General features: G+C 43.7%; 1 protein-coding gene across 4 annotated transcripts in view; it reads left to right on the top strand.

The window, feature by feature from the left end:
* LOC111235306 (C-terminal-binding protein 2-like) overlaps positions 1-27,430 on the top strand; it is a 64,279-nt gene that overhangs the window by 22,349 nt on the left and 14,500 nt on the right. Inside the window, exons 1-3 of one of the 4 annotated variants that reach the window (XM_022763723.1) lie at positions 7,772-8,600; positions 9,672-9,675; positions 20,216-20,232. The exons of 2 other annotated variants lie outside the window; for them this stretch is intronic. In XM_022763723.1, coding sequence (XP_022619444.1) covers positions 7,772-8,600; positions 9,672-9,675; positions 20,216-20,232 — 850 coding nt within the window. Of the gene's footprint in view, positions 1-7,771; positions 10,077-20,215; positions 20,233-27,430 lie in introns of those variants that run through there. One more of the 4 variants, XM_022763721.1, reaches the window with a different exon arrangement.

The following is a 27,430-nucleotide window of genomic DNA, read 5'->3' on the forward strand; positions in this document are numbered from 1 at the left end:
CGGAGGAAGGGAACAAACGACCGACATGCACGTATGGATTGGAGGACTTGTTGGTTGAGACAGGATGTAGATTTGAGCTTCTCTCTTTTCAAAAAATTACTCCCATAGCTCTTTTTGTCAGTTTTTTTTCTTCGTGTGTACAAATCAGTGCAACAGCATGAATGCCTTCAAGGACAGACTGTCCAAAAGCAAGTGCCATTATCCCCCGTTATAGCATCTCACCCTTCTCTCTGGCTGCTGCCTTTTCACCATGCCTTTTGAGCTGGGCCGCTCAGAGCTGCCATAAACACTTCAGACAGCCTTCGGACATTGTTGGATGACATGTTGTATAAATTAGTTTGATTCAAGCATACCCTGGCTGTAACTGTTTCCTCCTTGTCCGTAATATCTACCCAGGCTCTCTTCTAATGTGAACTTTCCAACCGCTGTCTCAGCCCGACTCGTCCCAGTCTGTCAAACTGCGACAGTCGTGGACTCATGAGAAAATATGAAATAGCCAATGACATTCAAAAAAAATTCACTTTAACATTCCTAATGGAGTGAATTGCATGAGAAAGGTTATGTTACAGGGTTGTGTTTTTAGTCATCTGCATTATTTTAAATGTCAGTGTGTTTTTGAATTAGGTCTTATTACTCATGTAAAAGAACATAGACGTTCGAGTTTCACCTCAGTTCTGTATAAACGAAACCATAAGATTTTGTTAGCAATATCAATTGACTTCACAGTAAAAGTCTCCTATTTGTTCCACTGAGATTGAGAAACAAAATATAATAGATTCCTAAATGAAGCAGTGATGCTGTCTGTTTCCACCCTCAGAATGAGAGCCACATGTGGCATCTCAAACCTCTCCAAACCACCAACCCTGCTTGCTTGGAAACACTTTTTCCCTCTTTTTTCAGACAAGAAGAATGACTCTGTACTCTCTAAGGGGGCAATGTGGTAAACATCATATAACAGTATTTTCTGATCTGCACCATTTGTCCCACAGACATCTTCAGCCGTGTCTCCTCTGCTTATCAACAATGAAATCATTCTACCAAAGAAGACGGGGGAATTTTTCTTTTTTTTTTTTTTTGTCTGGTGCAGTTAGTCACCACAGCTGCTCTTAAAAAAATGTGTAGAAGAGGGTGATTCACATCGAGGAAGTTAAAAGATCAGAGGTTGGTGAATCACGCTGTTTTCACAGTAGCGTTAAATCTGTTCAACCATATAAAAAAGGGCATTTCAAAACCAGAGGAATGGGGGTTTTCTGCACCATAATGTCAAAGCCACCCACTATTATCTATGAACAGAGTGTTGGGACTGAGGCGTGAAATAGAAATCAAAGTTCATATTATGTGTATTGACAAAAACAAGAACGTTATGGAGTGATTGTGATTGCGTCGCCGTCGTGGGTTGCACTTGGCGAGACGGCGAGAGAAGCCTCCCTAATCTCCATTTATCTTCGGAGGGTAACTGTGTCAATCCAATACTTGTCTCACAGCGGAGCGCATTGATTACATCTTTACTCATTGTGATGAGTGGCTAACTGAGCCGTGCCTGTGGCCTAAATCGAATTCGAAATGGCTGATCAAGTGTGGCTGTTTACTGCTATCAGAAGTAGTCACAGTGCTGGAATGTAGATTTTTTTTTTTTTTTTTTACCGGAACGGTGGATGTTTTACCGTTGAGGATATCTAATGTGATTCACTGTCCTTTGCTTTCATGTTTGATTTTTGTGGATTTCAAATTAGTCACTGGAGGTCAAAAGTTTTTTCTTTTTTTCTTGTTCACCCCTGCCAAAGAAATACAATGGAAAAAAATTAATTATTTTGTTCATTCATCATCAGTATCAGTAAACTAATTGACTAAACAGCACTTGTTAAAACACTACAAGAGTTTGTTTATTTTTTTAATGCATCAGTAAAGTCATTTTTAATATATTATACAGATTGCTCCATTTATTTCTCCATTAAGCCTCCCAGCATTGTTTAGTTTAGATATCAGCTTTCAAGATGTATATCGTGCAACTGTTCCTTCTGTTGTGGGTTTGATAAAGAGCCAAGAGGAGTGTAACTGCAATAAGGGAACTGTGGCAAACATCTGTTGTGAGCATCAGTTCCCATACTCCCTCTCTCATTGCCCCCTTTCTCTCTCTCTCTCTCTCTCTCTCACTCTGACTCCCTGACTCTCCCTCCCTCTCTCCCTCTCTACGTCTCCTTCTGTCCGCTCCATCTGCGTACCCAGCATGCATTGGCTTGGGCAGCAGCGCAAGTTGTTGCCATTGCCGTTTAGCCAGAGCAAGCTGACTGATCCGGGCAGGGATGGGATGTGAGCGGCGCCGCGACGTGAACTAGGTCGCGGTGACAGCATGTTCCTGAATGTTGATTTACAAGTTGTGAATCTGTGCTTGGATGCAAACACCACAAGGTGGGGTAGTGGAATTTGTCATGGTGCTGATTCCAAGTGTTTTAGTTGGCAGTTAAATAAACATGTTAATGCTTGATAATGCATCTTGTTTTGTCATGTGTACAGTAGGAGGACATGTTTAAACAGTGAACAGTAAATAATGTGGGCAGTCAGGCTAAAATACCATAAAATTTAGCCTGTGAATTATTCATGCAGGTTTTTTTTTCTAACAAAATGCTAGATATTAAACAGAGGGGACAACCAGGGAGGCTGTGGAGGAAGAGGAAAGGGGTGTCCTGATGTCATCCCCCCTGCAGGGTGGGGTGGGGGGGAACTCAGACTCAGGACTTTACTGCATCCACCTCTCTGCTTTCAACAGCCCCCCCCCCCCTTCACTGGCATCCAGCTCTGGTATGAGGTCATCGGTGCAGTGTCTGGGTTTGACCCCCCCCTCGGGCTTGTTCCAGGCTCCTCACCAAAACCCACGACCCCTTTATAGGCTTTGTGGAGAGGCAGGGAGGGGCATGGAGAACTGGGGAGGGAGGTGGGAGGAGGAAAAGACCAGATAGAAAAATGGTGGAAAGGGTTGCGTTTTTTTTTTCTTTTGGTGGGTAGAGGGAGTGGGGGGTTGGAGTGGTGGTGTTATAATCACTTATAGCAAACTGGCATGCGTGATTGTGTTATTATTAACACAGTGTGACTGCCTCTTCAGTGAAATGTTCTGATGTCTAGTGTTTTCCTTTTTTTTTTTTTTTTTTTTTTTTTTTTTTTTTGAAGTCTACTGTCTGCGTCCGTCTTTGTTTGAGCTGGCACGTTTCTTAGCGGTTGTTGAAAGTTGGAAACGAGTTGCTGGAAAATATCTTAATTTCAAAATGAACTCTCCAGCTACAACACAAAGTATTATAATGACCTGTGGCTTTTCAGGATCCTCCTGGAGAGTGGAGGAAAGATTGGGGGAGGGAGGTTGGGTGATGGGATGCACCCTAAGGAGATGGATTACGGATAAAGAGATTGCTGATATATAGGAAATTCATGGAGAATTTGTGGGCTGTGTGTATGTAATGGTGGCACAATGGAAAATGCGTGTCATTCCAGAATGATATAATTGTCATTTAGCTAAGTACTAACTTCATTGCCATCAACCTCCATTTTGCAGTCCATCTAGTCCCTATGGAGATGCTTTTAGAGACAAATAATCCCACTGGAATCACATACAAGGCAGCCATGTATATAATGTCTGTCAAGTGTGCATTGCAATTTATCTGACAGCATTATTCTTTGCAGCCGTACTGGCATTGTAATCCCATTTCCAGTTAGTGCCTCCTGCCCCACGCTCATGCATAAGCCAATGTGCGTTTAACATTCAAATCATGCCACGAGTATGTGACGTGTCACACCATAGGAGACAGTTGTTTTTATTTCTGTTGCAGTGCAGTATTCACTTTGAGTTAGCGTGTGATTCTTATTCATGTATGCACGTCAGACCAAGGCCAAGGCTTTAGCGGCGTTTTGCGTGTGTGAATGAAAAGGGACATTAACGAAGCGCCGTGGCTGCTGCTGTCTCTGCTGCATGTCAGAAGACAAGCAGAGCGAGCTCAAAAGGCTGAGAGAGAGGGATGTAGGATTGGGCAAGCTGTGTGTGTGTGTGTGTGTGTGCGCGTGTGCGTGTGTGAGTGAGTGGGTAGATGGAGGGGGTGAGTGGGCTTGTTGCATGTGAACCCTGTGATTCCGACATTTGTTAAAGCATGCAAACATTTTACATGGTTAAAACATGCACCAACAAGCATGCACGTGCATACACACACACTCGCACAAAAAGTGACCCCACCTCTGGTTCTCCTGCTGGCTTAGCTGCAATATAAATATGGAGGCAGGGACTGAGAGAGACAGTGAGATGTTGTGTTTATCAAACGATTCGTCCGTCTTGTTACTTGCTGCTTAATGCAGATGTGTAGTCACAATATAAATGCACTATACCAGGCTGTAGTAAAGCCTTTTTCTGAAATCTATTAGCAGTAAAGAACTCTGCACTACATAACTGCGTCCTTACATGGGGTTCATTTACCCAAGGTTTCTGTATGTTTTAGTCATTTTAAATTTTTTCCTCAGTCAAGTCTTATTCAATGTAAGGTCTTTATAAGCTTCTGCTGGGGTGGTATTATATTTGTTCTAAAATCCCCGGCTTAATTCCTAAATCCCTCTGTTACAGTGAATCTGGCGTTGTGTGCACAGTCTGGCAAGTATGGCAAATGGAGGAACATTAGAATTTGAAAGTCAAACATTGTTTAGTTTGAGACAAACAGAACTCTGTGATTTACTTTCCTGTCAGGATTAGATCCGCAAACCCTGAGTACACACCTCTGCCCCCGTCTCTCTGTTTGAGGTTGACTTTATGGGGATGTGTGATCTGCTCTGCAGTACTGAGAGCCAGGGTCTCTTGAGAGCAAGTAATGAGAAGAGTGGATAAGGCTGGAGACAGAAGCCAAGGGATCATATATACTGTATAGGCTGTTGCTCGTGGATATGTGTGTGTATGTGAATATATTTGCAGAAAACTAGAAATGTTCTCTCCTAAATTTAAGCCGCTACTTTCAAATCTCAAAAAGAGACGGTTAACACGCTTTAAATAAGGAGTAATGTACATGAAGTCTGACTTTTTGACATCTTTTGATATCCAGGCAAGTAGTGTCTGTATGTAAGTGTCTATATACATATGTACAGATTTGCACAGACAAGTACAGACTCGTGCAGTTTTATTTCACAGGTTTATGAAGGAGGATTTATGACTACAAAATTTGGAATTATTTGTGAAAATCATTTTCCAACCTCAAAATCTTTTTGACCCTAATCTGAGGCTGCACATAAGCTGTGAATAAAAACACAGGAATGACTTTGTGCCTGTAGGTGATGAATGACACTTTTGAAATGAAATGACTATAAAACTTGATTGACTTTATATATATAAAAAAAAAAGAAAAAGCAAAACCCTGACTCTTAAATAAAAATCAAAATGGGCTTCAAAAGTGATTTTTTTTTTCCAACTCTCAGCTTTGATTTAATAATCTTTACAGTTGGTTTTAGATCTCTTCTCCTTCCCATTTTAATTTCCTTTTTACATCAAGCTGACTAGTGTTCCTCTGACCTTACCAAGAAAAGAAAGAAAGAAAAAAAAGTTCTCAGTCATCTGTACAATTGGTTTTGGAGCCACTGTCATCAGCTTTTTCCTGTCATCTCGAGCAAACAGCAGACTTCTCCGCTCCCTCTCTGATCTCTTCCTCCTCTAATTACACAGCCGTGATTAAACAAGATATTAGCGCCGATGACAGACATGCCTGCACAGTTTCCACATGCCCTCTGTGAGATATTCAGGAACTTTTCTCAATATGCTGATGTTAACAGAGACTTTCCTCGCAGTCTGAAAAATGTATTACTACCCCGCTATGGTTAGATCTGAGATTAGATTTGGATGGGAAAGGACACTTCCTCACCTTACATCTGTTTTCATGCATTAATAAACAGGGATCATCTGCAGAATGGATCAGGTTTCAGCCACAGTGACATGAAGTGTGTGCAGGCAGCTATGTAGGTAACTACACCCTCAGAGCCTTACATTATACTGAACATCACCTTGGTTAAATAAGATGATGAATGTATTCCATTAATTACACCTTCATGTATGGCTCATGGCCAAGCTCAATATATAATTCTGTAGCGTTATGGCAAGTAGGTTTTTTTTATTTTGGTATATTTGAATGGAGTGGAATGAGCTCCTGTTGTGTTGCAGCCCAAGCGTCGTGTTTTTGCACGGCAGAGGTTGTAGGTGCTTTGGATTAACTGCTGTTACAAAAAGAGCCCTTCCCCCTTTCGCACACATACACACGCACACACACACATAACACAGATGCACACACACCGCACTCCCCCAGTGTTTTACTTTTCTGTGCAAAGGGGCAAATCCAGATTACAGAGTCTCTCTAAGTGAAGGAGATCAGAGGAGCTTTGGGAAAGAGGGGGCAGGTGCTGTATTTTTCTAACAGTAAGACAGACAACAGTAAGATGTATATGTTAGAGTTCATGTGTTTACATGAAACAATGTTGAAATTCAACACATTCACATTCATAACACATTTTCTTTATACTCAACAAGAGAGGCAGTGATATTGATAATGAAGTGGATCTCTTGAATCACTCGGAGGGCAAATTGGACAAACATTGCAGGTGGATTTCGTTACGCAGTCCAGTCCGGTGCGCTGTTATTTTCAGTGTCCTCCAGTTAACATCCAGACTGCGGGTCTGGGTGATCTCAAATCGAAAGGAGAGTTGGGCAGTGACAGTGAGCACCACGGAGGCATCAAGGACATTTCAGAGTGAGCTGGGCAGCAGTCGCGTGGTGGCTCTGCCGCAAGCATGGGGCCTGGAGGATTAGTGTCCAATCAGAGTGGATTTGATGTTTACTGACAGCACATGGGACTTAGCTGAGAGAACTGTATTTCATTTGTATTCAATGAAGCTGTGTGCCTTGCCTGGCCTCCCCTCCCTGCGCTGTTACCCTGGCAAACCAAAATCTGAGACCTGTTGAGGACGGCGCATCATTAACAACCTGAGGTATGTGACTCTGCGGGAGGGTGTGGGGGGTGGGGTGTTGGGGGTGGACTCTAAGTCACCTGGCATCATCATCATCACCATCATCATCATCATCATCATCATCACCACTATCACCAGATATGCTCGTATCTGGTTCACATGACGTCACAGTGGGAAGTGGAATTAAACAGGCTTTATTTAGATGTAATCCCTCAGAGCAATCGGCAGAGTGAGTAAAATGTCCAGGAGAAGAGAGAGATAAACCCCGCTGGATTAGTACAAGCCCCTGCCCATCCCAACCCATAACCCAACCTATCCCCTCTTCTCATGCCGTTTTCTTTTCTTTTTTTTTTCGTGAACGTTTGGTGGCCATCTCACCCACGCATCCCGTTACAGTGTCTTCCATGGAGTAGCTGTTGTACCACTGCAGTGTGCTGTGTTTGTGTGGTTTGGTGGGATGTGTTTGTGTGTGGTGTCCTCTTTCCCCGTGCACAACAAGCCAGCATGACCAGAGATTAATTATTCAAGGACTGCCTGCCAAAGGGAGAGTAACCTGATAGCGCGGACTTACAATATTACAACCTGATATCAGGTGAAGAGGTAGACCCTGCTTCATTTTCTTGTCTGCGTCTACACCTCCTACCTCTCTCCGTTACATTTTGTGACGCTGGAGCGCAAGAAGATTTGAAAGAAAACTTTCTTAAACACTTCAGCAAGCAAAAACTTTTTTTTCTGTTTTTGTTTTTTTGTTGTTTTTTTTGTCTGTTAACGCTTTCTCAGCTTTCTCCTTTTTTCGCCAATGCTTGTCACTAACAAACAGTTGAGTCTTGGCCGCTCCCACAGTTGGGACACATTAGGAGGGAATGAGGGTCAGTGGGACAGGGCTGACGGCGTCTACGAGCAGCAGGCAAGAGTAGCGGGCCGACGGAGCTCTCTGTCATACGGAGAGGGAGTGGGGTGGTACGAGCCTCCACCAGGGGTGCGTCCCCCTGACCCGGATTTGAAACGCGACCTGTATTCCTACCAAGACTCTCTTTACCCACAGGTTTACAGTGAGCGTCACGACCCACGGGGGCTGAGGAAGGGCTCTGCACCGGATCTAAACCACTACGAACGACCGCCCATGGCTCATCGAGGATCCATTTCACATCAGGATTACTATTCCCATGACCCGGCCATGACTCCTCGGCCACCTGAGGGTTTCTACCGGCCTGAGCACCAGCCTCCGCCGCCTCACCCTCATCCACTCAGTAGGTCAGGCTCTCACTTTGGGATAACATCTGGGGCTCGTGCTGCATGGGATCAAGGTCAGGGAGGGAGAGCAGGACCTCAAGCCCCTTCATCACCTCTACCTCCTCCTCCCACTCCTCCGACCGCTCATGAGTTGAATCGGGCTTACAGGGAACCTGGTGCTATAACTGCTGCCAAGATGATGCCAGATGCCCAACAGCGCATTCCCTCCCGAGACCCATCTCCTTCTCACTACGGTATGGAGCACATGTCTCCTCGGTATGCCAGTGAGCCTCCACCTCTGACCGGTCAGTCGGTTTATACTGATGTTAATGGGCGCCCAGTGGATCCACAGCAGCAGGCTGCCACCTGTCTAGTTGTAGATCCTGCCAGTCAAGGTATAATTATGAGGCAAGAGACAGCCTCACCCTATACCATCCAACAACAGCAGCAATTACAGCAGCAACAACAAATACAGCAGCAGCAATTACAACAGCAGCAGCTTCAGCAGCAACAGTTACAACAGCAACAGCTTCAACAGCAACAACTCCAGCAGCAGCAGTTGCAGCAACAGCAGCTTCAGCAACAACAAATACAACAGCAGCAACTTCAGCAGCAACAGCTTCAGCAACAGCATCTTCAGCAAGAGCAGCTGCAGCAGCATCTGCAACAACAACAGTCCCTGCCACCTCCACCTACCATGCCCATCTCTGACCCCAACCTTTCTATGGTGGCTCCACTTCCCGCTCCACCTGCCCCAGTGCAGACCGCTGCAGTTGCCCCGCCCGCACCTGCTCCTGTGGAGGTTGTCCCAGCTTCGGTCCCACCTCCTCCGGCCACTCCACTTCCTGCTCCTCTTCCTGCTCCTCCCCCCACTGCCCCACAGACGCCTTTGCCTGTGGACCCCAAGAAATCGGTTGATCCCGAGTTCCTCGCCCTGCTGCGAAATGAGGGTCTCTCAGAGAGCACCATCTCCTCTCTCATCCAGCAGGGATTTGACTCCACTAGCATGCTGGCTGTTATGGAGGAGAACGATGTCCGCACCGTCGCCCCCAACCTGGGCCAGGCTCGTGTATTGTCTCGCTTGCTCCACAACTGCAAGCGAGCCGCTGAGGCTCCACCAGCCCCCTCCCAACCTCAGACGCCCATGCGAGGCCGCTCGAACAGCTTCAGCCATCGCTCAGACATCTACCACCCGCAGCAGCACCATCCGCAGCACCCACCACAGGCTTTGACTGTGGACCCCCAGCTGATGCCCCCACCGACTCCTGGGGGCATGCAGACCATCTCCCCAAGAATGGGAGAAGTAATGGGTAGGAGGCCCAGCAGTGCCCCCTCTCAGCACCTCCTGGAAGCCTCTGGAGGTTACCCAGGCCAACCCCCTCGCTCACCGGGGCCATATTCTGGAGCCATTATGCCTGTTCAGTCGAGACCCATGTCAGCCTACTCTTCTGGGATGTCAATGCCAGGGATGTCCATGCAGGGTATGCAGATAATGCCACAGCATATGAGTGGGTCAATGCCCGCCATACCAGGGTCTATTCACTCCATGCCAGGTATGCCACAGCAGATGCCCGTGTCAATGCCGGCTTTACCGCAGCCACCGCAGCAAGTACCGAAAGCATACTCTACCAATTACACAGTGCCCATGGAGCTGATGAAGAGGGACAGGAACTTACTGCCATTGTCACCCATGCTAAGTCCTCACCCTAGTCCTCAGCTGATGCGTAAGGGTGGGGGACCTGCATCAGACAATGCCCTCGTCCCTGTGGGAGCACCCGTTCAAGGCCAAGGTGCCCTGGTTGCAAACCAGAAGCTAAGTCGACGCACAGGTCCACCAGTCATCGTGTCCACCATGGCGTCTCCAGATACAAGTAAATCTTTTTTGTTTGTTTGTTTGTTTTTTTTCTTCTTCCATCCTCATCGTCTGAGTTTGTGTGATTTCTTGATACATTTGGTTTTGCTTTCTCTTGGCTGTTTCCCATGTTTTTAATAGATAAGAAAATTTATTTGTGCTAGTGCTCTTCATTTTTTTTTTTGCATGGTTTATGTAAGACAGCATTTCCCATTCCTCTGATTGTTTTGAATAGCTCCACCAAGCAGTGTTGCTGCATTTTTGAGAATCATATCATGTTTTCAGAATTTGGTTGTTATTCCATTCACTAGATTGAAAGCAGCAACCTGAGTATCGAGTTGCAGGCAAACATTGTGATGAATCATTGGTATGTGAATACCATCTCAGTCAATTAAGTTTCTTTTTTTTCTTTGGATTCTGTTTGTGCAACCATCATTCAGCTATGGGGTATGTGAGTGTGTTTAGCTGAGTGTAGTCAGTGGTGTGTGATGCATGGTGCTTGACCTTAAGAAAGTTCAAACACAATGAGAATGTTTCCAGAACATTTTTTTGAATCTTTTTATCTTTATGGTCAGTGCTGTCATTTGTTTGCTGTCCCGTGTTTGTTCTCATTACATCAACAATAGATAAATTGTGGGTCTTTTCTTCTTATCTAGGCCAGCGGAGCGAAATCTAAATGTTGCTGCTTATCTCTTTTCCAAAACTGTTGTCAGGATTATGAATTAATACCGTAAAAGGATAACTTTTGCTATTTTGGCAATCTATCCCTTGTCCTACTTTGCCATGATCCTAAACTGATACTTACATCTCGCTTTCTTGTCTGCTTATCTCCGTGAGAGCCAGATTTGTCAGAATTCCTTATACTTTGTGTGAAGACCTTTATTATTTCAGTAATCTCATGCAGTTCTTTTGTCAGAATGACATATCGCCCCATTAAATACAACACAAAATGGCACTGACGAGGCGCAATACAGAGGATTTGGGAGGAACAGCTGTCAGCAGCCTTTCTGATACCTTTTAAATTTTAACAACTGTGCACGGTCTTCATGTTACAGTCTATCAGTCACTGCATTCATGTGTGAGCAGTTCACATTAAGACTCCTCTGACCAGAAAAAACAGATATTGTATGCAGTAGTGTTAACTGTCTTGGAACATGAGTTGTCCGGGCGTGCATGTGCAGTGGCTTGCAATGATGTGCATCTTTGCACAATATGTGCGATTGTGTTTTGCCACAGTCTCCTTGCAGAGGTTTTTTTTTTTTCTTCTCATTTCTTCATTTCTTTCATGCCTTTATCAGCTGTATGTAATGCCCTTGGTGAGTAATTGGAGCAAAAGCGCAAGCCACTTGTTAAAATCACATAATCTCTTACAACTACACAACATTCAGAAAGTTGCATAATGGCGATTGCAGCTCTTCAGTGTTGGTATCAGTGTAACTGCTGCTGTTTTTGATGAAGTCCTCTCTGCTTTGCCACGCACCATCTCCCCACAGCCCCCAAGCCCCTGGTGTTGTAAACACGGATGTCTTAGTGCATTATGATAATAAGGGTGCATCAGTGTAGCCTGGGAAGGCTTTATAGCCACTTGGACTACACAGCCTTCCTTCAGTCCTGCTGCTGTCAAGGTGGTCCACTGACCTGCATGGAATAGCAATTAGCTTTGTCTACTTATTTCTGAACAGATATGCACACAGGGATCTGTCTTTACATGTAAACAGGTGTATAAAATTCATGTTAAAATTAAATGCATTCAGTCAATACATCCTTACTGTGTACCCAACTGAATTATGTATTTGGATAAACATATTACATTAAAGCTTTAATTCAGCAGCATAAACGCAGCTCCATAAAATTATCTGCACTATCTTTCACACTTCTGATCTGATAAAAGTACATTTCAGAGATTTTGGCCAATGATGGCTGATTTCTCCATCAGCACCTGCTCACCAGAGGCTGACTAGCAGCATCACTGGACAGATAAAATCAAATTACGGTGCTGATGGCCGATGTGTGATTGTGTCATTTTCTCTGTGCAGGTTGTAATGAGAAGGGGGGGGTTAATCCTTCAGATCCTCCATTTCCACTGCTGCACTAATCCACAAATTCTCTCATTCTGTTCAGACCAGCCTCCTGGCTTCCTGTGAGACTCTGTGAACTACTGTACATGGCCAGTGGGTTGAAATGGACTTTAATAGAGGCCGAAGCAGACTGGGAACAAATGATTTAACTGAGGCAGTTTTGTTGGCGTCGCTGTGATCTTTAGGCCCATGAGAACAGATATTAAACAATCCCCATTGATTGACTGTCAAAAACAGGCTGCCGTTCTTAGCACAGACGGACACATGCTTTGGAAAGGATTTCTTCAAGTCTGCCACATACACATAAATCACATTGTTAGTACACACACAGTCAGCAGAGTAGACCTCATTTGCATGTGGCTGACATTTGTTGCTTTGGTAATTTCATCTGTTAATGGACACGGCTGCAAAGCCGCTCTGAAAGCATATTCCTAAATTGTATGTTGCTAGGCAACATGGGTTTTGGTGGCAGATTTGCTTCTGGTTAAAGGGTCGGTCCATTGTCAGAAAACACTGCAAATTTACTCGTTACTTCCTTTTTTTTCTGTTACAAAATGGCTGGCTGAGCTAATGCATCAAGAAGAAGGTATTAATAAATCATGTTCACTCACTTCTTTTCAGGTGGGATAAATTAGGAGGCTTTGCTTGGGAGACATTATACGCATTTTACACCCAACAAAATGTGATTCATCCTCTCAGTTAAAATTTTATATTTATAATTTGTCAGGTAGACAAATTATATTGTAATGGCAGCAATAACACATTTTGTATTCCTTAAAATCCAATTAGTTATGAGTTTATGATACCTCCTGATATTCTGACAACCTCAGACAATTCATTAGTTACAGCACTGAGTATCACCCACAACCAGAAAGAATTTCCCTCTGAACTAATAGCCCCTGTGTAAATACAGATGGCATGCCCCCGCCCACCTCAGTATACGATGCTTTGCGGAATACCCTTGAGCAAGACCCCGCCTTTTATGACTAACTAGGACTCACTCCCCATCCCCCACACCAGCATAATCGCTGTATGTGACACTTCCACTTCTTTATTTCCATGGCTCCCGTCCGTGGAGTGCGTGGACAGGCGACCTGATGCCAGCTGAGGTCACTTCCGCTCTGGATGACACACTAGCCGCAATTTTCTTCCTCGCTCGAGCCTAGCGTGATGATGGGGGAGGGTTTTGGCATATTAGTTCTGGAGATGGCAGATTATGTATTAACGGGGTCCAGGTCAAAGCTACAGGCAGTTGTTACACTGAGTGTGGGATTAAGGAGGAGAGGGAGGGAGGGAGACATAGACCTACTGCTACTGATAGATGATGATTGCTGACTGAAGGGTGGGGGAGGGGACACAGGGCGTTGACAGCTGTCAGTCAACCTTGGACTCTCCGTGGAGATGCGGCTAGCTGTCAAATGTTTGCATCTAGATTTTGTGAGGGTCAAACTTTGGCCTTAATCTGGGCTGACAGTCAAAGGTTGTGTTTGTCATGGTGCTGGTCACTCTGTTTGTTGCACACGACCTTGAGTTTTTGCAACCACTGGATTAAACTGGGATATTTCAGAGCAACAGGGGATATACATACACATTATCTTAATAGTGGCTTTAAACATCTAAAGCCTCTGCTTCTGACTTGTTCACCTTCCTGGATGTAAAAGCACTGTTCCTTTCGTGCATAGAAAATTTTAGGTTACTGGCAGATGTAGTACTTCAGAGGTTTGGATGGATATGAAACTCATATCAACTGTGTTTGAACATATGTTTGTAGGTTAAAGCTTGTGTACACATAAAATGAAAGACGTTAACCACAACAGTGGTAGAAACATCTGATCACTGAGCTAAAGGGTCGCATGTTTTAGAAATCTGATTCAGCTGTTTCAATCAACCCATTTTTCAGAATCTGGGTCAATTTTTTTGCTACTTTCACATTACTATCTTTTACTTTTAGAAGCGCTGCTGGCCCATTTTTAGTTTGAAAACTGTGAGGTTGCATTGTAGCATGGAAATTATGACGTAGACGTCAACAGTTCAGCCTCGACTATCAGATGTGGGTTGTCTTTGCTAACAGCTGTTGCACAGTTGAAATCTCCATTTTAACACTACAACTGTCTTTGCTTTTCCTCGTTCATATTTTGTGCAGAGTTGTTGTTCAGAGTAGACATTCTGCTTCCTGTTTACATCGACTCGTGCATGCCCAGTGTACGTGACTGGTCATTTATTTTGCATTTTCAGGTGTGTTAGTATGAACAGCGATCGTTTCTGATACGTTTCAAAATGAAAACGCGGTAGTGTGGACGTAGCCATAGATGGATTCAGCAGCTATAACGCGTACTTTGTTTCACATTCGCAATGATAAAGCATTTTTTATATTCTATTGTAGCGATTCGAGCCTGACTGGCTGCTACTCCTTAGCATTGCCAGCTGAGTTTCATGGGTATCACAGTATTTAGAGCCGTCTGCCAGACCAATTCGGAGGTAAACATGTGATTTCTTAAAAATGAAGCTAAATAATTAAAGCTGAAGGCCGTAACATAACCATATAGTAATTATCCAGGAGACTCCTATGTTTTCTATGTTGAGGATCAGTGACATGAACAGAAACTACTACTACTAACTTCTGAACCTAGCACTCAGCTTGTGTGTAGGATGATGCATGTGTAGCAGGTGTCAGTGGTGACGTCTGTTAAGGCACAGTGCAGAGCTGCTCTCCCCACCAGATGTTCCTCTTAATATCAGGCAGTGATTTCCTTTCCCTTCATGAGTAAATAAAGTCTCTGGTTTCTGTCTATCTGTCACTCTGCCAGGAATTACATCCATATAAATCTTCAGTACTCATTTTCTATTCATCACTTACTCCCTTCCTTTTTTTTCTTCTTTGTTTAAACTGATCCCAGTTTCTCTTGGTCTGCCATTGTCTTGTCTTTTTTTTTTCCCTCCTGCTCTCTCTCTCTCTCTCTCTCTCTCTCTCTCTCTCTCTTCTTCCCTCTCTTTGTAGAAAATGAATCTTTGTAGGAAATGACATTCTCCGAACTCAACGGAGTGAGTTGGGGAAAAATAAGTTAGAGGTAATAGGAGAAATATGTTTCTAAACAAACGTCATACCCAGCTCAGCAGATTCATTCATGACTGTGGGTTGTGGGTTAAAGAGCCCGTCTGCAGGAAAATTAGGGAAACGAGGGAAGCGGAGATGGGAGGTGATTGAACCCAACCAGAGACAGCACAGAACAGAGAGGACTGATCGAGAAACACCAAGAAGTGGAGTTAAATGCATAGAGGGCTGCTTTAGATTAGATAGCGATGGGTTGACTGCTTTAGGGGCTGTGAGTCTCAAAAATGGGTGGAGGAGTGAAAATGGGAGATTATCTAAATGGAAACTCTTGTCATGCCAACTTGGAGCAAGTGAGCGAGGGGAGGAAAGCAGGGGAAGGACCCCTCCCAACCATGCAGTAATCTATATGGCTGCTTGCTCACACAAATGCATGGAAGATGGAACATAATGGCATACTTGCAAATTCCAGATGAAATGGAAAATGATCAAAACAAAACACTTTAATATAATAATAATTTTGTCCAAAACACGTCAGTAAATGATGAAGAAAGTGCATTTCCCCAGAGCTCAAAGTGTCTTTTTCCAATTGGTTACTTTGTCCAACCAACAGTCCTAAATCCAAAGATTTTCAATGACGATAAAAGCGATAAAAAACCCATTTGAGAAGATGGAACCTGTGAATATTTGGCATTTTCGCTTCAATGACTTCAATCAATAATCAATTTATTGTTGTCCCTTTCTTTCTTGTAATTAACTATTGACTCTTATTTCAGTTTTAGTGTCGTTAAGTACAAGTCTAACTCTCTAACAAGCTGCTCTCCCCTGCGTTTTTTTTTTTTAGAAACACAGTTAGAAATATCATTAAAAAGTCATACATCTACATCAGTTGAAAGTGGATGTCACCTGTCACAGACACTGTATCTATTTTTATGCATGTCTGTTTGTGTCTAGATGTAGTAGTATATACAGCCTACAGATAATATTCTGTATGGGTGCCATAAGAAATAACCTGGACCTTGAAAGGCAAAGTCTTACCAGGGAGGCAAAAAGCTCTTTCTGGCAAGTTTGCTGCACCTTTCAGAGAGACTTGAAGTGATTAACTGTTGCTTGTGAGAGCAGAGGCGAAAGAAGGACAGAGGAGGTCACACGCTGAAACATTTGCAGCTCAAAAGGTAAAAAAAATAAAAAAAACGAAGAGGAAAAAAGAAAGCAATGAAATGAGAAGTTGAAAGTCCCTGACTCCTATTTTCCTCATCAAAAGTCATGCTACCTTCTGCCTTCTTCTAACTCTTCCTCTCCTCTCCTCCCCTTCTCCTCTCTCCTCTCCTCCCTTTTCCTTCCCTTCCCTTTTTCCTCTCTTCTCATTTCCTCCTCTCTCAGTGCCAACCAGGGAGTCACCCTGAATTATTCATTTTGAGAAAATGAAATCTTCACGGGTGTTAAACCAGAGCGAAGAAGAGGCAGGGCTGACCATGTTCTCTGTGTACAGTGTGTGTGTGTGTGTGCGTGTGCGTGTGCGTGTGTGTGTGTGCGTGTGTGTGTGTGTGTGTGTGTGTGTGCGTGTGTGTGTGTGGCCAGGCGTCGTGTTAACTTATGCGAGGGGTAGATATGTTTAGAGGTGCAGATGAATTTCATTTGCACCCAAGGAAAACATTAAACATTTCTCAGTAGGCATGTCAGCCATGTTCATGGATGCCTGTTCACACTCTGTTTGTCTAAGCCCGCAGCATACAGGAGGGATGTAATAAGCAACGCCTTCACCAATTCATCCCTGATCGTCTCTCACACACACTCCGCATCCTCTTTACATCTTTTTTTCTCTCTCTAACCAGGGCAGTTGGCTCAAGTCAGAGAGAAAGAAAAATGAGAAAAGGGTGGAGGAGGAGGAGGAGGAGGAGGAGGAGGAGAGGGTGGCACTGGAGAGATGGGGGATATGAATGAGAGTAAAAGACTTTATGTGCCGAGATCTCCTACCTAAAGGAAAAAAAAACAAAAAAAACCTCAACATCTGTTGTCCACCTGCAGCTGTGCTATCTCTCCTTCTCCCTTTTTTTTTTTCACTGCCCCTCTTCTCCTCTCACCCTTCTCCCCTGAATCTCGTTTGTGCTTCAATCATTTGGCAGCAGCACGCCATGTAGATCACAGGAGGCAGATGGGATGGTGAATTTTAGAGGTCAAATTATACAGTAGGCCTTTCTCCCTCCTGCGCGCTCTTTTCATGAATGGGGCTTTTTTACTCCCGGCCTGGTTTGCGGGCTCTGGTTACACGTTGTAACCAAACCTCTTCAATGAGCTCTTTAAACTCACTACACTCCGGTTGAGCTTACAGTGAGTACATGCAGTATGTTTAACACAATTCAGCAGCATACTACAATACACGGAGTGTGTTGTTGTTGGTGTTTGCTCATAAACTCATTCATTCATTCGTTGGAGGGTTTCAACTAACATGTCGTCTGTAAAATGTCAGAAAATACTGCAAATGTTGATCGCAACCTCCCTGAACTTCTCACTTATCCAATTCACATGTGAGAAGCTAGAACCAGTTTGGGCATTTCTGCTTTTAATGGATTATTAGAACTGTTGTCGATTAATTTCTGTCGATGACCTAATGAAGTAATCTGCTTAACATTTCAGCACTAATTCATCCATTCCGTTGTTTGTTCATTCGTGGCTTATAGCCCAACTGATGCTGGATTTTTGAGGCGGATGTTGTTGTTTGGGAGTTTAAAAAAAAAATCATACTATAGTCATTTTAGTAACATCAGCAGTCTTGATTTAGATGCTTTCGAATTTCTTGTCACTCATCAGCTGACATATTCGCTGTTACTGGTGAAAGCCTTGTTTAATATTATCTAAAGCTCAACTGATACTAGATTTTGAAGCAATAACATGTCACTGTGACATCATAATGTGCAAAAACACTTCTGGCCATTGCTCAGTGTTGTAACATATCACATTACTTTCATAAGTATTCTTATAAGTCCTAAAACATGTCTTGAGGGGATCTTTAAACTTGAATTAAGAAAGATAGGGGTAAAATCTTAAAAATGCAGCCAATAAAATATTTATGCAGTGTAATATCTTTACACTTACAGTATCCATCAGTACATATATCTGTTATCAGCCTTTATTAGCTGATTTATTGATTAATTGATTAATTGTTTGGTTTATAAAATCTTGTGAAAAATGTCCATCGTAATGTCCCTGGGTGACATTTTCAAGGCTAAAGTGATGTCTTCAAATTTCTTTTTCTGCCCAACCAACAGTCCAAACCCAAATATCTTTACTATCATGCAAGGTGAGAACAAATGAGAATTGGCATTTTTACTTGAAATTTTACACTAGACAATTAATTGATTATCAAAATACTCACACATTAACTTTCTGTTTTCTGACTAATTTGCTCTCGCTCTGAAAAATTAAATTAGGTCTCAGATGGCTCATTTTCTAGATGTGTGTTTCCCTCTGCAGAAGCCGTGTTGTGTCTGCATATGATGGCCTGGAAGCAAAGACTTCTTAACCTTCATTATTGAAATCCTTTTAAGGCGTCTGTCGGAGGCAGAGTGGCTCGGTGTTGTGCTGCGCTCTCAGACTAGTGTACTGGTGAACATGCTAATCTGTCACTTACTGTGCTGGGGTTTAAATCTCAGAATCAAAGTCGACTCCTGGAAGGATTTTCCCTAAGAGTTGCCATGAGTTCACATGTAGGAATCGACTCATGCTCGTGTCTACAAGTGCACACAGACACCACCCTGAAGTTTGTGTGTGTGTGTGTGTGTGTGTGTGTGTGTGTGTGTGTGTGTGTGTGTGTGTGTGTGTGTGTGTCTGGAGACATTTTTACATATGGGGAACAATTTTGCAAGTGGACGATTTCCTATCAACAACAGTGTTCACAGATGTTTGTGCAGTCTTTGCATGTCATTTCTCCTGTGTGGCTGCATGTACATGCGAGTCTCACCTCAGCTTTTGCCTTGTCTGCAACAGCCATCACCTGTGTCTCTTGTGTTTGAATGCATGTCTAAGCCCTTTGTGCGGGCATGACAAGTATTGACGTGAACGTTGAGTAACATTCTCGCGCTGAAACCTTCAAACCAGCCACTAAATGGCTTGTTGAGCGCCCAAACCAATCTACTTGTGCTCGTTTTAAAGAGCGAGGAGCGAGCAGGATAAAAATCGCAGAGTGAGATTCTGTGAAGCCAGAGTTTTGCGAGCAAGTGGGAGTGAGACTGAGAAGCGGGTGGGGGGAAGGGGCTGGCACTCTTAAAGGACCGTGAAGGCCAGATCACAAATAATAAAACAGAAAGACAGGGAGGGAGGGAAGGAGGGAGGGGAGGAAAAAAAAAAAAAAAAAAAGAGCGAAGGAAAATATGTTGAGCAAAGGGGAAGGTCGGAGAGAATGGAAGAGGGAGTCGTACGTGTGCCAGGAGCGCTGCACCTCTCGCTGTGACTAGTGCTCTTCAAGGATTTTACCCCCCCCCCCCTTCTCTTTCGTCTCTTTTATTTACCTCCCTCTGTTATTTTCTCCTGCATAGCTGTGGCACTGGCTTGTTTTTTCTGTCTTTTTTCCTCTTTTCCATTCCTCCCCCCCCACAACCACCCCTTCCCCTCTTTCTCTCTCTCTCACTCTCTCTCTCTCTCTGTCTTTCTGTGACTTGCAACAAAAGGCTGACGGAGTGAGCCTGACGTCTGAATGAATAGCCCAAACCTGCCGTGAAGGGAGAGAAGAGCGAGACGGAGCAGGAAAGGGGAGGCTGAGGAGAAAAGATACAAGTGATCTGGCTGAAGAGGCGGAAAAGAGGAGAGCGCAGAGAAGTGTTGATTGCTGGCTGAAGACGAATAGAGATCCAAAAAAAATTTTTTCCACCCCGTCTTTGGAGATTAAAGGAGTTGAAGGCACCGCTTTAACCGCACAGGCTGGTGACGATCGTAGTTCTCGCTCCCCCGTCCTCCCCCTCAGCTGCTGCCCTCTTGTGCCACCTTCCATTTTTTTCCCCCCACTCTGAAGAGTACCAGTCGTCTGAGAAAAAGAAATGGAGCTTCTAGGGGTGAGGTGACGAAGGAGGACAGATTTGGAAACAAGCAGCGGGAGAGCAAGTGAAGACAGCGAAGGAAGGAAGACAAGAGCGAGAGGGAGGGAGGGAGGCTGGAGGAGGAGGTAGAGAGGAGACAAGAGGATAACCCCGGGGCATACTGTGTGAGAATCCCCCAACGCCCACTTTTTCTTTTTTTTTTGTGTCCCTCTCCACTACATTTCCTCTGCCATGTGCAGCTCCTGATTTGAAGAATGTGGAGACAGCATTTCCCAGGCAAGGAGCATGTTTCATGTTGTCTTGTACGTGTGTGTGTGTGTGTGTGTGTGTGTGTGTGTGTGTGTGTGTGTGTGTGTGTGTGTGTGTGTGTGTGTATGTGTGTGTGAGTGTGCATGCACTCATGGAGGGTAATAATAAAAAGCTGTGGTGTGTGTGTGATGGCGAGAGGTGAAGGGGTGGGAGGGGCTGGATTTGGCTTTAAGGCTAATGAGCCTCTTATGTTTTTGCAATGAAGTATGTCATGAAAACAGTGTGTGTGTGTGTGTGTGTGTGTGTGTGTGTGTGTGTGTGTGTGTGTGTGTGTGTGTGTGTGTGTGTGTGTGTGTGTGTGTGAGAGAGAGTGAGGGCAAGGACCCATATGAGTGTGTCAGTGTTTCCTTGGTTTGAAACCGCAGATCTCTGCGCAGCAGCAAGAGGAGAGTGAGATTAGATGAGTTGCCATTTGGAGGGTCAAAGGTCACAGAAGAATGGGCAAGCGAGTGGCTCTCTGTGAGCGTGCTAAATGGTGTTCCTGCGTGTGAATGCCGTCTGTCTCAGGGTGTGTTTTCAGGCGTGAACTGTGGATGTAAAATGTGTTCGGGGCTTGTTATTTTTTTATTAATTTTTTTTATTTTTTATTTTTAACTCTGTGGATTTCTCAGTGCCAATTTTGCTGCTTATAAAATGAAAACAATCAGTAACATGAGGGTGAAAATTGAGTAAGAATATGATTTGGAGCACAAAACAAACAGCTTAATTGTGTTGGGACTCTGGCTCATAATCAGCCGCAAATTTAACACTTTCTTTTTCTCGTCACTTTCAATTACCAGAAGCAGAGCTGTCCCCGAAATGCCTTATTTACAGTAAACTAAGTGTGATCAGCGTTGCGTCCTCAGGCTGCAGTAAACACAACTTTTACTGCACGTTCCTGACCTGCACACACCCACTTGTGTGTGTGTGTGTGTGTATGTCTCAGGACCCTGATCGTTTATAGGCCTTGCCCGCGAAGCACAAAAGACAGCAGTTAAAGAGGAGATGCTGATGGATGGATGCTCGTCTTCTCTCTATCTCACTTAGTGCTGTCAATATCACGCTGACATCACCTGTGATATCTTTATGTCAGCACATGTTTTCCGTTTTCTTCTTCTGCCCTGTCGTACATTTTTGCATGTAGTTGCGCACTTGCCTTCCTGTCATCCCCTTTATCTCCTCCTCCCCTCGCCCCCTCTTGGCTGGGTGTTCGGGTGGTGATAAGTTTTGGAGGAGGGCAGGCAGAGGGAGGACAAACAAGGTCTTTGTGTGTCCACATAGTGGAACAAGAGACAGGCTGGGGTGGCGACGTTGCAGCCGGGCGCTGATAGGGTCCGGTGTGGGGGCCTGGAGGAGGCAAGTCTGCCGAAATAAAAAAATATATGAAAAAATAGAAAAAGATTACACCTCCCCTCCTTTCTACAGATGCCAGGGGATCATAAACACACTCAATAAAGCAGACACTCCCAAGAATACAGGCGCCGGATTCTTGTCAACATTGCTGTTTTATATGAAGTAGCGTGCAGGTGGTCACACACACAACAGGCATGAAGAGAACAGGAGCAGAGTGGAAGGGAGTGTTGGCACTGAGAGCTGTGAATGCCCTTGAACATTTTATTTAACAAAATCTGTGACACCCCTGATAATCACTGGTCATTAATGGCTATCATCTGTGGGTGTTTGTGAAGATAAGTGCAGCCAAACTCTGTGTGTGTGTGTGTGTGTGTCCGTGTCCGTGTGTGTGTGTGTGTGTGTGTGCGCGCAGCAGTGAACCATGTTAGCTTCCTGATGTCTCCCTGGAAAATGCAGAAGAGAAACACTGTTTATGCTCGGATGCTGCTCTGCAAACCTCGCACTCCACGTTTGGGTTGCCAGGTTGAGTGACTTTTTTGGAAAGGGGGGGGGGGGGGCATTATGTATCATGAAATCAAGCTTTTCCTCTCTCGTTGCTGCACTTGCCACAAAGAAAGCCCGCTGGGTTATCGGCTCGTCCCCCAACCCCCCTCCTTTCCTCTTGGACTATCCCATCACTGAAGCCCCCCAGCTTGGGAGTTGCTAGGTAACCAGAACCAGCTGTTGGTCCTAAGCCCGTTGAGCCCGTTTTGGCTCGGCGTCAACTGCGGAGTAGTTTTCTCTGAAAGCTCACTGTGAACTCGGTGACCGCCGCTGTGGCCCTGACATCATCGTGCCATGGAAAATCTTCCTCGCTTCCTTTTGTTTTTCCAGTTTTATTGTTCTGCTGGTGCAGGGACCGGTGTGGGAGCGTCCACGGCATGTATCACACCAATCTGAGTAATTTAGGAGCGTTTCATCACCTTTCATCACACACACATAGAGGGGGAAGGAGATGGGGAATGGAGCAAGAGGAGGGCAAGAGGAGAGTGAAAAGACTTAGCTGGAAGAAGTCACATGTAATTTAGAGTCAGTTGAAAATGACAGCTGGATATAAAAGAGAGCCTCTAAAGTGTGTCACTCCTTTGTAGGTGAGGATACTAAACTGTCTCAGAACGCTATTAAAAGAGATTTGAGATGGCAGAGTACACAGTGTAATTTATTCAGGAAATCACAATAGTGCAGGTAAGATTATACCTCTCTGCAGTCCCAAAGTGGACCATTTACCTTTCAGAGTGTGTGTGTGTCTACCTCACAAACAATGTAAGTAAATCTGAGGGGAGTGCATTAACTTGCAAATGGAATCGTCTTTGTAAACCAACCGAGGCGTGTTTGAGATCCATAAAACCACAAAACCAGAGCGCATGATCTGTCAGAAAATAGAGCTTGAGAAGTAAAGATAACTGATGTTGTTCAATGTTATTAAATGCCAATTTAAAGATTGGTTTCCAAACCCGAGGGGAGAAGCACCGGTTTGAGCGACGGTTTATTTTCTTTCATTGATTGTTTGCGCTCTATTTAAGAAATGATCCTTCTCCCTCTGAAAACTCTGACTCACAGCGTCTGGCAGCAGAGCTTTCTGAGCTGCTTTTCCAAGATCAGCCCTTCCAAATGAGAGAATTAGACACCAGATCGTATTCACTAAGGAGAGACATATTTCTACGAGTTGTGCTTTTTTTTTTTTTTTTTTTTTTTTTTTTTTTCTAACGTTTGAAAAGATGACTTCTATTTCTGTTGTCAGAATCCAAAAAGGCTTTTTAGTGTGGAACATCTGCAATCCATTTGTGGTTGAGAGTACACTCTTGCCAGCTCTGCCAGAAAGTTTTCATACTGCCTGGAGAATCATCCAGTTTGTGATTAGCTTTGGCTAAAGGATGATATCAACCTTAGTACATTACAGCTTCCCTTGAGGGATGTAACAACACATGACCTCCACTGAATGAGGCTATCTGCTGTCACACCGAACACGGTTTAGATTTACTTAGTCAAGCTGTTGGCTTTGTTTCTTTATTACTTGCTGGCCTACGGACAATGCTGGCTGTTGTGCTATGATAAATACTTTGGGTACAATAACAGGAAATTGGCACAGGCAATTTGCATTTTTATCCAGCCAAGATATCCTACCGCTTAATGTAAACCATCTTTAGTCATGTTGTTTCTACTGCTCACAGAAGTTTACGTAACAGCAAATAGGGCCCTTGAAAAACGTCTCTGTGGTGCATTTTTTCATCCTGCTGAAAAGTGAGTCTGGTGTTCTGTCTGATGTTGGGTGGAACTCTGTGTTTGGACAGGGAGAGTTCTGGCTTCGCTTTAGTTTCCTAGAGTCCAGGTTCTGGATCTGGCTGCCGGGTGGGGCAGCTAGGAAGCTGCTGCCAAACTCCCCAGGCTAGTGCCGACCCAAGGGAGAAAGAGGGCTGGGGAGAGAGGGAGGTGTATACAAACAGAGAGAAAGTGGTGGCGCACAAGTTAAGTGAAGTAAAGAAAAAGAACCAGATGCAATCAGTTTTTTTCCGTCATTAATAGCTGGGGCTCTGGCCTACAAGTACTGGCATGAGACCAGCTTCTGTGTGGTCAGTGGAGGTGGTAGGAGCTGCACAAGGGTGACACAACACATATAAATTATTGGGATAAGACTCACTTATAGTCTCCACTTTGGGCTGCTTTGCCAGTTTAAAAATCCATAACTTGCTGAAGGAGAAGAAGGCGTAGACTGTAATAGTTTGTGAGTTTTTATGATTAGGGAATAAATTATTTCATGATCCCTTTATAACAGGCTTTGTTTTGTCATGATTACAAATAAGTAATCCATCATCTCAACATAACTCAGATTGTCCTCTCATAACCATTAGATAAAAATGTGCTTGATTCTCACACATTAATCATCTAAAATCAACAGACATACGGTAACCATTCCCAGTTATGTTACTGCTCACATTTAACATCAACAGATGACTGTTATTACAGCTGTCTGCAGCTGCAAGCTAATTCTGCAAACCTCTGTAATATCCCACAAGGACCAATAATGCCCCTATGGTAATGAACATTTAGTTTACAGAAGCCTGTAGTGACCAAAAAGATCATACAGTAAGGCAGTGTTATATTCCTATAATATTACTACCAGTGTTTCTGTAGTAAGTTTACAACACAGTGGTTGTTTTAGTCTGTGACTGGTTACCTCATGTGTTAGGCCTGGGCAATAATTAACAGTTTTTCTTGACTGCCACTAACATCATAATGAGATCATTTTTCTGTCCAGATGAACTGTTCCAATCATTTTGTAATGATAAAACAACAAAACGAGTCATTGAATGTTTTGTTTTATGCATTTGTCTAATGAAACATACTTTCCTGCATCGATGTTCTCATGACGGCAGGTTATGTTATGTTCTTTAACACAAATCAAGAATACATCTCGACCCTCCTCTTCCTCTTCCACCTCAACTGGTCCTACACCAAAACAAATGTTCTTTTCTCACACTAACAAACTGAATGAAAAAAAACACAACAGGAACAATAGAGAAATAAATACAAAAAAAACACACACACAACAAAGAAAGAAAAACTAATTAAAAAATGGTTGGAGTCTTGTGAGAGAGTGAAGGAGGTCGACGCCACAAACTTAAACCACATAGTAGTTGTAGAGTCTGGCAGAAAACCTCCCAGACCTTATAACCTTACTTATCAGAGTCATGTACAGTGTGGTAAATTTTCTTAAGTTTAAGACAAGATGTTATCTTCTCAAGCCACCGAAAGTTTGCAAGTGGGGCAGCTTCCTTTGATCTGAGTAGCACTGCTTCTGTAGTTATGTTTAGTTTTGGCCATGCTTATACTTATCACAACTGTGCTTGATTTCTGGTTACATTTTAGAAAAAAAATCACTTCAGAGACATGAGCTCTTTTGGGTTATTTTAAACTGAATCCAGGAGAGAATGTCATCCCGTATGTCGTCAACGCACCTCTATTTCTAAACAACATTTCCCTCCTGACACTTGCGGTGCATTTAAAGCGTGTCACTGATGATGGATTCTGTTTGACCGGCGCCGGCACCAGGAAAATGCCGTGCATGTGTAGTGTGCGTCTGTGCTTCAGTGTGAGACTAGAGACTGTAGCCCCAACACTCATTAACTCTGACGTGACAGACAATCCCCGGAGGGATGAGTGACAAGAGGCCATTCCTGAGTCAACAGTCAACAACACCTTTTCAACTGAGAGTGTGTTTATTCGTTTGTGAGCACACACAGTGTGATTGTCTGAAACGAGGATTTTTTTTTATTCTCTGGACCTTCACTCTATTAAAATTGAGTATACAAAACATACAGCTTCTCCTGTACAATAAACACACTGTCATTTTCATTTTTTCTCTTTGGCTGAGGGACTGAGGGACGATTTCTTTCTTTGTATCCAAAACCACAGAGCTCCTTCAAATCACTGCCCAGGTATCAGAGTCATTAAGACCCTCATTAACAGACTTGTTAGGCGTTAATTATCCACAGATTCATAATATGTTAAATGCGGTGCCATGTTCTGCCTTATTAGGCTGGAGAAAGGCTTTTAGTCACCAGGAAATAATTCATCAACAGCATTTTGACCTACTTCCTACAAGTGACGCTGCTTTTTTTTCCCCACCGGCTGCTTCTTGTGTATGTGTGTGTACAGTATAAGCAACCGATTTTGTGTTCGCAGTTTTGCCTCTCCGTTCATCTCAGGGTGTGTGTCCGCGTATATGTGTGTGTGTTTTCATACGTGGCTCTGTCTGTTGTGAGTAGCGGTGCGTTTTCCTCGTGTACGACTGTTGGATGACAGAAGCATCTGATTCCTCAGCAAGTCTGAGCTGTGATAATGAACTCTGCAGGAGTGTGATGAGGAGGCGCAGGGAGAGCTGTGGAGCCACAGGTGTGTTTGGCGAACAGTCCTCCTCTCCCCAGAGCTGCCTCGCTATAACAGACACTAACCACACACACACACACACACACACACACACATACACACACACACGGGTCCCTCTGGTGAGAATAATACATGCTTTCAGCTTATACAGAAAGATTGAGGTCGCCTCTTCCACATTATTCTTTCTAACCTTTTCTTTCTTCTTTTCCCATCATTCTTCTCCTTTGATTTGCCATTTAAGCTTTTATGAAGTACTGCTTTTATTAGGAGCACTGCACAATAATAATATTGTTAATGGCTGTAATATAATAGAATATAATAAAAAATAATTTCTTCATCTCTAAAGCATTTTATAAAACAGAGTTATAAAGTGGCTCACACAGCAGTTATAAAAGCCGTCAGCTCATAAAATCAAGAGCGATGTAAGCAAGACATAAAACATAAAAGCAAAGCAATAATATAAAATCAACTGCAGAACAAAGTCAGTAATAACCAACAGAATATCATACTAGCGAAAAGAAGTCTATAAAAGTGAGTTTCAGTTTCCTCAAAAGGAGGACTTTTCCAAAATCTCAGAGCCACTGGGGTGTGAATGGGGAAACTAATTTGTACAAAATCAAAGCAGCAGAGGCAGAGATATCTTGAC

This window comes from Seriola dumerili, unplaced genomic scaffold, assembly GCF_002260705.1.
Source record: "Seriola dumerili isolate Sdu_G_001 unplaced genomic scaffold, Sdu_1.0 BDQW01000478.1, whole genome shotgun sequence".
NCBI lineage: Eukaryota > Metazoa > Chordata > Actinopteri > Carangiformes > Carangidae > Seriola > Seriola dumerili.